The 13,747-nt window shown below is 43.4% G+C and overlaps 1 protein-coding gene across 1 annotated transcript in view; it reads left to right on the plus strand.

Moving 5' to 3' along the window:
• The first annotated feature begins 236 nt into the window (after window positions 1-236).
• STK26 (serine/threonine kinase 26) overlaps window positions 237-13,747 on the plus strand; it is a 29,815-nt gene continuing 16,304 nt past the window's right edge. Inside the window, exons 1-2 of the mRNA XM_005148222.3 lie at window positions 237-485; window positions 593-708. Coding sequence (XP_005148279.1) covers window positions 667-708 — 42 coding nt within the window. The 5' untranslated portion in view covers window positions 237-485; window positions 593-666. The remainder of the gene's footprint in view (window positions 486-592; window positions 709-13,747) is intronic.

Genomic DNA, 13,747 nt, shown 5'->3' on the forward strand with positions numbered 1-13,747 from the left:
ACAAGCGCCGTGCCCGTGCCCGTGCCCGTGCCCGTGCCCGTGCCCGTGAGACAAGACCCTCGAGCAGCGCCCGACACGCACAACCCGGGCGAGAGCTACTCCGGACCGAGCGCGGCGCCACCGCCCCTCCCTCCGTGTCCCGGCCGGTGGCGCCCAAGGGGGCGGGGTCAGTGACGCCAGAGCCCGTGCGGCGGCGGTGGCTCCGCCCCGCGAGGCCGGAGCTGAGACGGAAGCAGCCGCCGCCGCACAGCAGCCAGCGCCTCCCGCCGGAGCCCGACATGGCGCTGTGAGCCCGGCCGTGCCGAGAACCGCCGCCCGTTCGCCTCTCCGGGGAAGCCCCGAGCAGCCGCGCCGGCACCGGGGATAGGGGGACATGGGCAGGGCGAGCGCCGCTGCTGGGAGCTCGGCGGGCATGGCAGAGCGGCGCTAGGGATCCCCCGTCCCGCTCTCGTCGCGCAGCTCGGCCCCAGCCCCGCGGCCGCGAGGTGAGCCGGCGGCGGGCGGGGGCTGCCGGGCAGGGCGGGCCGCAGGGGAGGGAAGGAGGGAGCACGGCCCGCGCTAAAGCCGCCTCCTCGGCGCTTTGTCCTTCCAGGCCCCGCCGCCGCCCAGGAGCAGAGAGGCCGAGAGAGGGGAGCAGCGGGCGGCGCCCGGCCGCCGCAGCCCGCCATGGCCCACTCGCCCGTGGCGGTGCAAGTGCCCGGCATGCAGGTGAGCTCCGCGCCGCGCCGGACCCAAAATGGAGGCGAAGGGCCCGGGCTCGGCCCCGGCTCCGGAAGCGACGCTCGGAGGCCGCCGCCGGGGCGCAGGGTCCGGGGGACCGCGGGTGGGCGAAGCGGGGCTGGGCGGAGAGGCCGGGCCGCGGGGAGGCCTCGCTCGGCCTAGGTAGGAACGTGGGCCGGAGTCTTCGCTGAGCTGAGGTAACGGGGGGGTCGCTCCACAGTGGGGCGCGTACCTGCGGCCAGCCCCTCGGAGGCGAGGGTGCCCTCTCCCTCCGTCCCCCCTTTGTTCGGGGTTGGCCGCGCTGCAACCAGGAGCACGTAAGAGCTTCACAAACTGATTAAAGGCGCCCCGAAGTTAATGGCAGGGTGTGTGGGTGTGCTGTACATGACAGGCCGGGCTCGCCGGTAGCCGTGCCTCCTGCAGGACTTCCCCACCAGCGTGTGCTGGGCCTGCAGCGCAGCCTCGCCGGGACCTCGCGGTTTGTGGCAGGGTAAAGGCGAGGTGCGGTGGTGATACAGCAAAGGGAGACGGCACCTGCCGAAACAAGCTCCTCTGTTCGGCCGGGGATGAGACCTGGTGTCATTTCTGTGTGGTGTTTTCTCAGGAAACAAGTAGGCACGTGTATTACTGATTTTTCATAGCAAAGGTGGAATACTCCTGAGTCTTTGTACTTATGCCAGATAATCTATTACATGGTGGGTCAGGAATCCTTATCGAGTTTAAAGGAGCTGAGAGTTAAGCTCATTTCAGTGTTAACTTTGGCTTGTCAGATGCTGTCAGTATTTTGAGCTTTCTGTTTTAACTTCTGGGATATTCCTACCTGTATAATACTTGAGGGGTTCTTTTTTAGTTCAGGTGACATAGAAGCCTTTATGAGATATCTCTTATGTATGTAAGACACTTACAGTAGGGAGTTCAAGGGGTTTCAGAACAGAAAGTTAAAATTCCTCTTGCTCGAGCATCTTTGCAGCTTCCAGAAAGTGTAGGGTTGATGTATAAACAGTATTTATAGATTAATTTAGGTCAGTTGCAACCCTAAGGTTTGGCTTTACATTTCTCATATCTCATAATTCACAGACTTCCTGAAATCAGTTAAACTTTGGTCACCCTCTGACTTACTGTTACAAGAGGAGACAAACCACATTTTCTCAGTCTCCTTTGTTCCATTAATATGTCTGGGTTACTGTTGTAGTGATACATCCTAAAGAAACTCAATGAAAGTTTTAGAGGCTTGTGCCTGGGCTTTATTTATTTACATCCTCTGGTTCTGAGTGTGGTTTTTGTCTGTGTGCCTGTATTTGGCAGCTTCTATTTCAACATCTGATTTTGTCAATTTCTTATTTTGTATCTGCTTAATGTATAGTTGTCCTGCTTTCCAGAGCTGCCCTGTCATCACAAAAGGACCTTGCAACTATTTAAGGTTCTGTTTCCCATTGTTATGTCAATAAACTTTATGTAATAGCATACTGAGTCCCATAAGTATTGTTAGATTAACCCAGGCCCCTTCACATATCTGTATGTTTAAAGCATTCTTTTAAGCTGTTATATATATATACATATATATATGTGTACAGCTGCACAGAATTAAAATACAATTTTCCCATGGTGACTTTTTCTTATAAAGATTTTGGCACAAGTCCTGAAAGTCTTAAAATACAAAGAAATAGAATTTGGTGTAAAATTAATCTGCTCACTCTTTTAGAAGAGTCGTAATGCAGGGGTGTTCCTCGTAAAAAACAAACCCAAACAGCAGCTGTTCTAGAGGAGTGTGATAGTCTGAGGTACAAGAGTTACTTCTTTTGTTGTGGATTTGAGGGTTTTTTTAAGCTGTTCAGAATAGTCAGGATCATCCAGATGATGATAAAAGTGTCCTTGCTTCTGCTCAGTATTAAAGTAAGTGCATGATAATCAATTGAAGAAAGGTTAAACAGGTTTTTCTGGGATGAAAGAAACCCCTTGTTCTGTAGTCAGTGTTGAGGGACGTGTTGCATTGAATATAACAGTTGGAAACTGAATTTGGCAGAGAATGGGTTAGAGGTTTGAAGTTTTCAGCTTTATTGTGTTCTACTTTCCCTCCCATTTCATTATACACAAAAAGTATCAACAAAACTCCAGACATGATGTGTTATATAACTTCCGTTCTCCAAAGAAAAGACTTTGACACTTGATCACCAGGGTATAACAGAAGCTTTTTTGACTGTTTTTAAATCAGCTTCCCTTAAAAAGAAGGCAAACATGGAAAACTACAGAAAGCTATATAGAGCTATTTTAGTGAACTCTGACTTTTGGTACCCTGGCAACAAAGGAGGACCCAGAGGTAGTATTATCTGCTGCCTTTATGAGTAGTTGCAGAACCATTTGTTTATGTAGTGGTTGTGTTCTATTTAACCTGTCTTGTGTCCCTAACAAAACCAAATCTTATACCTAACAATTCTTGCCTGTGCAAGCAACTTCCTAAACACATTCCTTTTCCTCACTCCTTTGGAAGGCCTCTACTTGATCCAGTTGTATGATGCTGACTTATCCAGCTGCCAAACTTCTAAACCCATTCAATAAAATCAAAGTGCTCTGTGATTGTGTAAGATGACATACACTCTGTGATGTGAGTGCTCTGAAACTGAGCATGACACCCAAAACAATGATGTTTTAGACAGAATCCAAGATGACAGGGAAGAATGGATAGTTGATGCAGCTATGGCAGCGTAGTTAAGGTGTCCTGGTTACATGAAGCACAGTTTGCAATGAGCCTGAATGTCAGCATTTTATTCAGTAATGTCACTGTACTGTTCCTTGTGGTAAAAATATTCAAACTAATTCTTAATCTGGAATACCTTGAGATCTCACAGTGAGAAACTTGTCCGCTGGCACTGGCTTCAAGGAATCCAGTTGAACTCACACTGAGTGTTTGTGGATATAGCTTGCAATAGAGGTGTTGGAGCCTGCCTGTGTCTACCAGCCCAGGCCCTGTACTGAAAACAGGTCTGAAGTGGAGGCATTGGACCTCTTAGTAGTCCTACACTGCTGCTTTTCTCTGGCCCAGCAGGCAAGATGTGTGTTAGTCATTTCACATGGATGCATTTTTGATGATTTTTGATGAACTTACTGGCAGCATCTCATACAGTGCTCCAGAACCTCTTCACAAACCTGCAACTTGCAAGTAAGCAGCAATTAACATTTTCTTTAGTTGTATAGTGAGGAAATCCTTCTGTTTGTAAGCATCCTAAACTCTCAAACTAGTCTGTAAACTTCAGGAATGGAGCATCATTCAAGTAATAAATGCCCTTTTCAGCTGGTAGAGTTTTCATGTATGAACTTCCTTTCCTATTCTAATTTTGTGTTTAAAATCTTAAGTCTGTGAAATACTAATTCCTGATGGAAATGTTGGTTTGTATTTGTGTTTCTTCTTGTCAGTTTGCGTGTCTTTGGAACCTGGTTTAGGACTTCATTTCTCTTTATTGCTGCTGTCCTACTCATCTATAAACACTTTCTGTTTCCTTTCCCATGGCTTTGTTGATATCTCCTGATCCTGTATGGCAGGAGTCTTGAGTGAGCCAGAGAGGTTGTTTAGACCTGATCTCCATCTGTTTTTGTTGGCATTCAGGCTATATCACAATAAAAAGCCTAACTTCCTCTAAAAGCAGAGCAGCCAGAAGCATGTGACCTGTCAGCCAGTGTACTCTGATTCACAACTGAAGGCTTGCTTGATTAAATACAAATCTGGATGTAAAGGTGAGCTTTGCTCTCTGGGCTGCCAGTTAACAGACTGACTGTATGTAGGATGCTGCTCACTCAAACAGCCTTAACCTGGAGAGTCTCTGTCCCTGCTCAGAGGATGCTCAGAGGCAGTTGGTTTATGGGTAGCTACTGGATGGGTAGCTACTAGATGGGAAGGTTAAAGGAGAGGTGGCATTTCATATTGGAAGTGGTGGTCTTTGGGGGAAAAAAATATATTTTCTTTCAAATTATTGCACTTGTAGGAATGGGCTCTTTATGTATGGCGCCTGAAGCTAGTCTGGAAGTGTGTCAGATTTCTAGTAAACCTTATGCACTAAAGTTACAAGACTGACTTCTGTTAAGAGCAAGCAATCTATTACTGTCAGATGTTTAAAAGGTGGGCATTAGAGGAACTGAAACCTTTAAAGGTCTGTTCACAGTTCTGTTAATTCTACCCCTATCCTAGGAACAGAGCTATATCTAGATGCTTCTACAGTGAGTTTAAAAAGGCTTTAAACGTGTATTATTTAGAGACAGGCTTAAAGGAAACTGGAAAGTCTAACACTTGCGTAGCACCAGGAGACTTACATAGTGCCTAGAAAACAGGCATCTCTTATGATTAAGCTAGGATGGACTACAGTGGTTTTTGCTTGTTAATGCATTGTCCAATTTCAGCTCCTTGATGTGAACCCTGAGCCTCAGCACAGGCAGACTGCAGGAAGATGGTAGTGTAAAACCTGTGGAGAACATGCCTCCCTGCTACTTGAAGGAGATATGCATTAAAATATTTGTGGAATTCAGCACTGTGGTTGTTCCTTTCCTGGCTGTGCTTGATGTACAAACTGTATCATATCTAAGAGCAGTCTGCAAACTCAGCTCAGGCTTTTCTAGCTGAATTTGATTCTTCCATCTTGTGTGTTGTTATAAGTTACCCTGATGACAAAGTAGGGCTCAGGCATACTTGTGCTGTCTTACTCTTATGAAACGAGGAGGCTAAAGGAGGCTCTGGAAAGTGTTTGATGCATGGGAGCTGTGTAGGGATCATCACCTGGAATCCAGCAGCTGTTTTTATCAGGTCTAGACGAAAAAATCCACAGCAGATTTTTTGCTGTTGTTTTTTGTGCAGATTTTACAGTTCTAAACACAGTGAGTGCACTGACCTGGAATTCAGAGGCAAATCTGCCAGAGCTGCAGAGAGCACAGAAACCAAACTCAACTCTTCTCACCTTAATTTCTTTGCTGTTCTTTATTATGGTATACTGTCAGGTTTGGGCAGAGGATAATACCCCCCAAAATATAAAAACATTACATCTGAAACCAGACTTTTAACTTCTAGACATATATAATTGTTACTTGTTCTGTTAAATTTAACGTTGAAAAGGTTCTCACTGGCTGTTCCTGAACTCCAGCATCTCAGCTTTACAAGTCTTGATAAAAGTTTGGGGTTTTTTTCCTTTTTCTCAAAAAGGGGACTATACAGCAAGGAGCAGCTCTGGAATATGTTGCAATTTGCTGTTTTTTAAAAAAATAAATATTTAAATGTCTATTTTGATGGAAGGATTGTTTCTTTATATACAGTAACTGTGTGGCACACCATGAAGATTTTGTATGACTGCATGTGCCTCTGCAGCAGTATTTGTTGTATTAGACCTGTATAACATCTTAGTGAAGATAGGCAAGAGTAATCACCTCAGTTCTCATTGTTTTCAGTGTTCTGAAACTTTTAAGGTTTTGGCCATCCCCAAAAGTGAAAGGATGAATTTAAGCCTGTTAGTAGAAGTAGCACTTGTTTGCTCTATGGTGATCACCTTCAGGTTTGAGAGTCATGAACTCTGGGAAGTGATAAGAGACTATTGTTTTGTCTTTCATTTATCTTGAGGACTGAGTTTAATAATTGACAGAAGAGTTCAGGACTGGGTTTTGGGGGGATGGGGTAGGGGATGGACATTGCAAAGTTACTTTGAAATTCTTCTGTCACAGATAACTTTTTGGATGCTGTAATTAGTGCCTGCTTGGATGTCGTCTTTGAGGAAATGAAGAGTTGGTGAGGTATCTGTCATTCCGGGTGTTGCTGTTCCAAATCCTGTGGGTTTTTTTCTAGCTCAAAATAATTGAAAAAATCAAATTCTTTCCTAATGCTGCCTCACCAGTTTTTAAAGAACTGTCATTTGTCCTTTAAATATAAACCTGTAGCAGTTCTGGAACAAGTCTGGTCTGATGACTGGTTGAGAGTCACTGAGCACACTCCTTAGCTCTGAAGGAGAAACTTAAATCTCATGGGAAGGGTGCCCATCTAGCAATATTTGCTGAAATCCATTCTGCCACAGGGATTGCTAGCCAAATAAATCTGGCAGAAGGAACTCTGAGAAACTATTAAAAAGGGACTGACAAGGTAACACTAGCTTGCTGGGCTCGTTCTTCCTAAGATCTTGTGCATGTGGTTTTGCAGAGATAGGCTACATTGATTAGGTCTATGGCTTCAGCTTAGATCTTTCTTAATGAAGAAAGCTTTGAAGAAATGCGTAGTTGGCACTTAGGATTGTGAAGCCAAGTTTGTCTTGCCAGAATCTGGATTTGAATGGTTTTGATTGAGGCAGCGTATCTGGAAAAGCTTCATGGTGGGATTTGTCTTGAGTATGCATGAATCCTATATGCATTAGTGAAGGAGAACAAGAAATGAGAGATGCCAGTTATCTGCTGGTTTCTCACTTGAGCTGTGGGAGGGGGAGTCTGAGATCCCAGGGTGGTTTTCATGAACCAAAACTCAAGAAACATGTGTTCTGTCCTGAAGAACTTGTGGGTTTTTTCCTCTCTCCCCATACTCTGTGATCATTTGCAGACTTTCAGTTGGGAGGGACTGTTATATGTTCGGAATATCTGGATAATCTTGACTAGGGAGAGGAATTAGAGGGTGTCTTATGTTTTCCTGGATGTCAAGTTGCATTTCAATGCAGGCTTCTGTGTTGGGAGCTGAAAGCATCATAATAAAAACACTGTACAGCTTGGAATGACTGTGAATGTCGTCAAGTGCCTAAACATAAAACACTGAATGAAAAAAGATTGAATTTCTACTGATGTAAATCAGTTAAAACATACCGTGAATTATGAGGGGAGCTAGATGATCTTGCTGGGAATGTCTCACCTAGGAAGGTGTCATCTGGCAACCGGTCACAGCAAGAACATTTTTACATTCCCGCACCGCTTTATTCTAGCCTAGTTGGCAAGAAGAATCTGATTCTTTTATTTCAGGGTGTTTCTCTTCCTCCCTTCCCCCTTCCCCTCGCAGGTTTATGTAATGAGATGCTTTGCCATGCTATGAATGAGCTGCAGAGTAATTGGAAAAGGAGTTTCCTGAAAGGGCAGGTTGGTTCTGGCAGGATAGGTTTCTTGCTTCCTTTGTAGCTCATTTTGGAGTTGTATTTCTGGTTTTTCATTGCGTGGTTCTTGTAGCTTCAGGTCTAGTATGATTGATGGGATCAAGAGCCAGTATTCAAGAGCAGAGTTAAGCTTTTCAAGCTTGTGGTCACCTAACCTTGGGGAGAGGACAGAAATCTGGGATTCTAGCAGACTGGTGTTTGCCTTCCTTTCCAAAGCCTGAGGAATGCCGTGATACCCTCAAACCATGGGTTCCCACTTGGGTTTCATTGCAGGCAATGATTATGCCTGGAGACTTATCTGTGGTAAATAAACTTGTGACCTGCTCCTTAATCCACATTGTGTTTTGGAGCTGTCCTCTTTTTCTCAGTGTTTTTCTGCCTTGCTTTAGTTTTGTTTAGCCTGAAAGTAACTAATGACTACTTCAGTGGGGAGATTTCCCAAAGATACATACATGTGTGTTAAACTTCATACCTTGTTGCTGCTTTCTAGTTTGTGAACTGGCAAGCTAAAAAGATGGATTTTGTTATTTTCATTCCAGCTGGATTATAGCATGAATTTAATTGTATTTACAGGAGGAAAACCTGTGTATCAAGTTCTAACTTGCATAGAAAAAGAGCAGTGAGGGGGGCTGTACAATTTATGTAGTGGTTGCTGTTTAGCTGTAGATCCTGCACCTCTAAATGCTAGGGAAATGGTCCAAATGCCGTGATGAAACAGTTTATTGCTGGCACAGTTTTGGTGTAGTTTTTCCTTTAAATGGGTGTGGCAAGAGTAGGAAAAAAAAACCCTAAGTGTATGTGCACTGATAAGCAGGCTGGTGCTGAGGGGAGAGGCCTGTGCTAAAAGTAGGCTGCAGCCCATAAATGGTGATTTTTCCATATTCCTGTTAGATGTGGCTTTTGTAATCTCCGTGCAGATGGGGGGTTTTGAAGCAGTGAATAATGGGGAGATTACAAATGATCTTCAGCAATGAGAGGCTGCAGATGTCTTCTGTCTTCTGACACACAGTTCGAGTGTGCAGGCAGTTAATTCACTGAGGTGAGCTGATTCCCCACTCAGCAGTCACTTGTCCTACTCACCAAAGGAGATTAAATTTGTTGTGAAAGATCAGCTTGTTGGAACAGAGTTTGAAGACTTTGGGATACCAAAACATGTTGATTTCTTGAAGTGGCTTCTGTCTCCATTGAAGGATAGAGGATCCTTCTGGCTCTAGAGTGTTCAACCACTTAGGTCTTAACAGATCTTACAATCAGAGCATAGTCTGGGTTGGAAGGGACTTTAGAGATTATCTAGATCTATCCTTCTGCCAAGGGATGGGCCAAATCATAGTAAAGACCTAGCCACATAATCTGTGTGTGTCCCCTCCTTCATCCCTCTCTTTTTTGGTAGGCTGTGCCCCTCGGAGAGGTGAGCACACTGAAGGGTACGGAGCTGTATACAGTGCTTTGAAGATCTTTATGTGGTTGAAAAGTATTGATATATACAGTGGAAGTGGGGCTCCATTTGACATGTAGGGGTATTCAGTTACAGAGAAGCTCCCTGGTAGGAGAAACTTCGTTTTGTGTTTCCTCAATGCAGGATACTCCTTGTAAGTAACCGGTGTAGATGTTTTTAGTTGCCTGTATCCAAGAGCTAATCTTTGGGAGATGTGGTATTATTCTTTCTTTTTGCTTATTTATGCTGTTTCCTAAGCTGCTTTTCATGTTGTGTTACCAAAGTGAAATAATGGCTGAGAATAGAGGAAGTGAGTTCAGTGGTTTCCATTTCTAGCGCAACATACCGTTGACAGCTTGCATCTGCCACAGGCCTGAGATGATTTGAAGATAGATGAAGGTGATTCTTCCTTCCAAGTCTGAGAATGGATTTGGATGTTGATTTTGAGGTTTTGATAGTCGTGAATTTTTGAGCAGCTCACCTTATGGCTGACTTGATGAGAACCAAGCCATGTAGGGTTTTCATTTACCTGTTTTTCCTCTTGTTTTACATTGAAGTTCTCAAGGTTCTCACTAAAAATGGCAATGAGTTTTGGCCTTGTCAGATGAGATATGTCTCATGAAAAGTATAGCAGAGATCATGTCCCATTTAACAAAGTTCAGCTCATTTTTGCTACCTGCTGAGGAGAAATGTTTCTTCAGTGTGTATCAGTTACAGTAAATACAATGAAATATCTGTTCTCCTTTTATTTGAGTCTTGGGCAGGACTGCAGGACATCAGAGTTCCGTTCTCTGAGAAGCAAGAGTGTGCACAAGATGGAGAGAGATTTTGACAAGTTCTACTCTTGTTTTACGTGTTTGCAGGTTCCTTCTGATTCTTTATAAGTAATGATAGCTCTGCACCTGTGCATTCATTAACTTCAGACTATTTACATTAAGTACATACACACATGCCTGTGGCACTGCTGGTGTGAGTAACTTTAATAAGATTTAAACACAAAAAAGGGAGACGTGAGGAGGAGCTCCAGGCTGCCTGTGGTGGCTGCGTTGTAAAGAAGTGAAATGTTCCTTATGCAGGTAGAATATGGAAATGCATATAATGTATGTGAATATATATTGTTATGTAATAGAATCTGCATGGTGTGTAATTAATGTGTGTATATATATAATATTGATCTGAAACTACATGCAGATAGTGTATGGAAAGATAGTCACCCAAGAAGAAAGTATCTGTTGAGCAAGACGTTAAGAAGTTCAGTAGACCATCAGGTTCTCCAGTCTTACTGCCTCTTAATTTTATTTTTTGGGGGGGTCTGAATGGAAGAAAAACTTGGAGGTACTTTATTCCCTGAGAACAGATAAATGAACGCACTGATTAGCTGTGATTTCAATGTGTGCAGCCCAGATGCTGTATTTGGTAAGAATCAGATAAATGCTTAGGGTAAGTGAAATGTTGTTAACTTTTAATGTCTTTTATTGACTTTCAAGTGTCTTTTTTACTCATTGTATTTCAAGTATTCTTTCTCAAGATAATAAAAGGTACCTTGGAGATTTTACAGGTAATAAAGTAGGCCTTATAATTGCTATTTAACTTTACTGTTAGCCATAATTCAGACAGTGCAGACGGTGGAACTTAAGAGAAATGGTGCAGTGCATGTTGGCTTCAGCAACAATGCTGGCATACATTTCTGATCTGGCACTTTAATGCTAATGTAACTGTGAGGCTGCACAACAGACTAATTACTGGGGTATTTTTTTGATGATGGGTTGTGTTTAGGTTGAATGTCTGGCCATAACATAACCTCCTCTTTCCCCTAACCTTTCTGTAAGGCAGCTCTTTTCATTGCAGTTTACCTCTGAATTCTGCCTTTCTGTGAAGATCAGTCTTTTCTTTTAGAGAGCAATTGCTTGAAGTGACAGTCCTTGAAACACCAGGTAATGCTGATAGCTTCCAAGGATACCAGTATGTGGTAGTGGATACTTGAAAAACAGACAAGTGGACCCTCTAATGTTCTCTTACCAGCATTGTATAAAGTCTTTTGTGAGCTCATTACTGCATCTTTATCTAATGTGTATTTGAATACTGGCTCTCAGTGTAAATTAGGTATTCTGCAGTACTGCTACAGTTTTAAGGAAACTTCTGTCCAGATAAAATGTGGGAGATGCTTGACAACCCAGAGAGTATCCTAGCATTTCTGGGTCAGGATTTAGAAACACTGTCTTAAGACAACAGGAAAGATTTTCTGACAAGCTGCTTAAGAGATCTGCAAAGACTATGTTGAATTATTTGCTTTGGGAAATCTTGAGGATCTTGGGTTTGATTTTTTTGTTACATACAAGGCATTAGTTCAGTCTCTGCCCAAGTCCTTGAAGCTTTGTGTTTTCATCCAGTTGTACTCAGTATCCTTTAATGAAATACATTAATGACCCTTCTTAGAAAACTCTCTTCTGTAGAACAGCTGTCCTGCACTGACAGAGCCTGAAGCGGTCTCACACACTTTGGTGTGTATCATTGCATGTCTGTATGCTCTCAGAAGTTAGATATTCAGTGCACTTTAACTCTGTTTCAAAGGAAGAAGACAGACTTTGGAGAACAGGTATGTGAAAGGGTCAGAGATGAGAAGGTGTGTCAGTCAGCCAGTCAGGCCTGTAGCGGGATGCAGCCCCAGGACATTGCTGCATAGCTGTGTTTATTGAAATCAAAAGAAAATGCTTGTATAAGCTGTGTTGGCAGAATACTTGATACAGCTACTGCAGGTATGCTGGCAAAAATGAACTGTAGTGGTTTGGGGTGTTTTATTTGGAGCTTCTGTGCAGGTGGTTGGACTGGATGAGCCCGTGAGGTCCTTTCCAAGCTGGGTGTGTGGACGTACATATGTGTATAAAACACATGCAGTCATGGAACATGATTGGATAAGAGAGGAGGAGAGATCTTACTGATCACTAGCACAGGCTGTATAGTGCTGGACTGGTGAAATGGTGGACTTTCTAAACTATGCAGAGGGCTTGTATTGTCACGCTGGTCCTGTTACTCATGCTGGCAAGATTGAAGCTGGCATGTGAATGTGTCTGTGCTTGTGCTTGGTGCTGCTTTTGTCTGTGGAAACAGGCATAGGGAGGGGAAGAATAGGAGATTTTCTTCCTGATTTGTCCACTTCTAGGTGTTATCTTCAGAGTGGTGATGATGGAGTCCATACACTGTCTATTGTCTTATTACCAACAGACATGACTCCCATAGAAACCGGTGTTTATTTAAAATCCCCACCAATTATTCATGCAGGCAGCTTTCAAAGCTTCTAAACCTTCACCCGTTGAATGTAAGATCTGTGAAAGAACAGGGAGTAACAATGGTTGTTTTGCTCAAGAGCGTTAATAGTATCAGAAATCTTAATTTCTTCCATATTAGCTCAGTTGGCAACTGTGCTGCAAAAAATGTATTGGTATATATCCAGGGCATGTATATGCACACACTTGTATAAAGTACGTTTCCATCATTTTCTATACTAGAAGGAGGAGGATGGGCATTGCTGCATTATATAAATGTATGTTTGTTTTAAAAGTAGCCTTTTAAAGTTTGGCATTTAGGGGGTTTGTTTTAAATTAATCGTAGAAAAAAGTTCCTGTAGAGCAATAGTCTGAAAGACAAGGAATGAAGAAAGGTAAAAGCTGATCTGCTTGAAAATTCAGTCTTTATAAGTTATGTAGTGTTCTAAATTTGAAGCCTTTCCACAGGATGCTGTCTCAGTATTAGCCATAGTTGGTCAGAAATATTTGACCGTTTCCTGGGGTGTCCTTCAGTCCCTTGTCAGCCTTGGTGAATAAGAGGAGCTGTAAAGCTGACTTTGCTTGCTGGGGAGGAGTTTCTCAGAGTAGATGTGACTCCTTCCTCCAGTAGTCTCACACAGGTTGTTCTCTGCTCCACCTCTCTCTTCCAGGGATCTGCAGTATGGGAAGTCCAGCTGTGCTCATCTCTCCCTGTACTCCAGCACTCCTATGTAGTGACTTTAGGAGGTGGAAGTTCTGAGCTACCTGGAGTAGCTTGGAGGAGAGTCTGGAGTTCTCTGCCTAAGGTTCCTCCCCAAGCAAAAAACCCAGGTGTTGCCCTTCAACTCCATCAAGCATTTGTGAAGGGTTGTATTAGCTGGCTATTCCTGTGATTAAATTACTTTTCTTCTATCTGTCTGGAGGTGTTTTAATGGATTTCAGCTCCAATGAACAACTATTAGCATGAATGATTGTTGGAATTCTAGGCTCCAGATTGTGTCTTAAAACTAAGTTTTTATGAAAATGAGTCTTTTAGGGTTCATGGGAAGTTTTGCCAATTCTATCTTTTAACTCTGTTGTTTCATGGGGCGGGGGTCCCTTTTTTATTGTAAATGGGGAAATATCATGTAATTATTCCTTATTGCAGCTAATGTAGTTTAGGAACACATTTGGTTGATAGCTAAATGCCAGTTCAGCAGCTCAGCCAGCAGCAGGGAAAGGCTGGGTGGCACTCACTG

This window comes from Melopsittacus undulatus, chromosome 6, assembly GCF_012275295.1.
Source record: "Melopsittacus undulatus isolate bMelUnd1 chromosome 6, bMelUnd1.mat.Z, whole genome shotgun sequence".
Taxonomy (NCBI): Eukaryota; Metazoa; Chordata; class Aves; order Psittaciformes; family Psittaculidae; genus Melopsittacus; species Melopsittacus undulatus.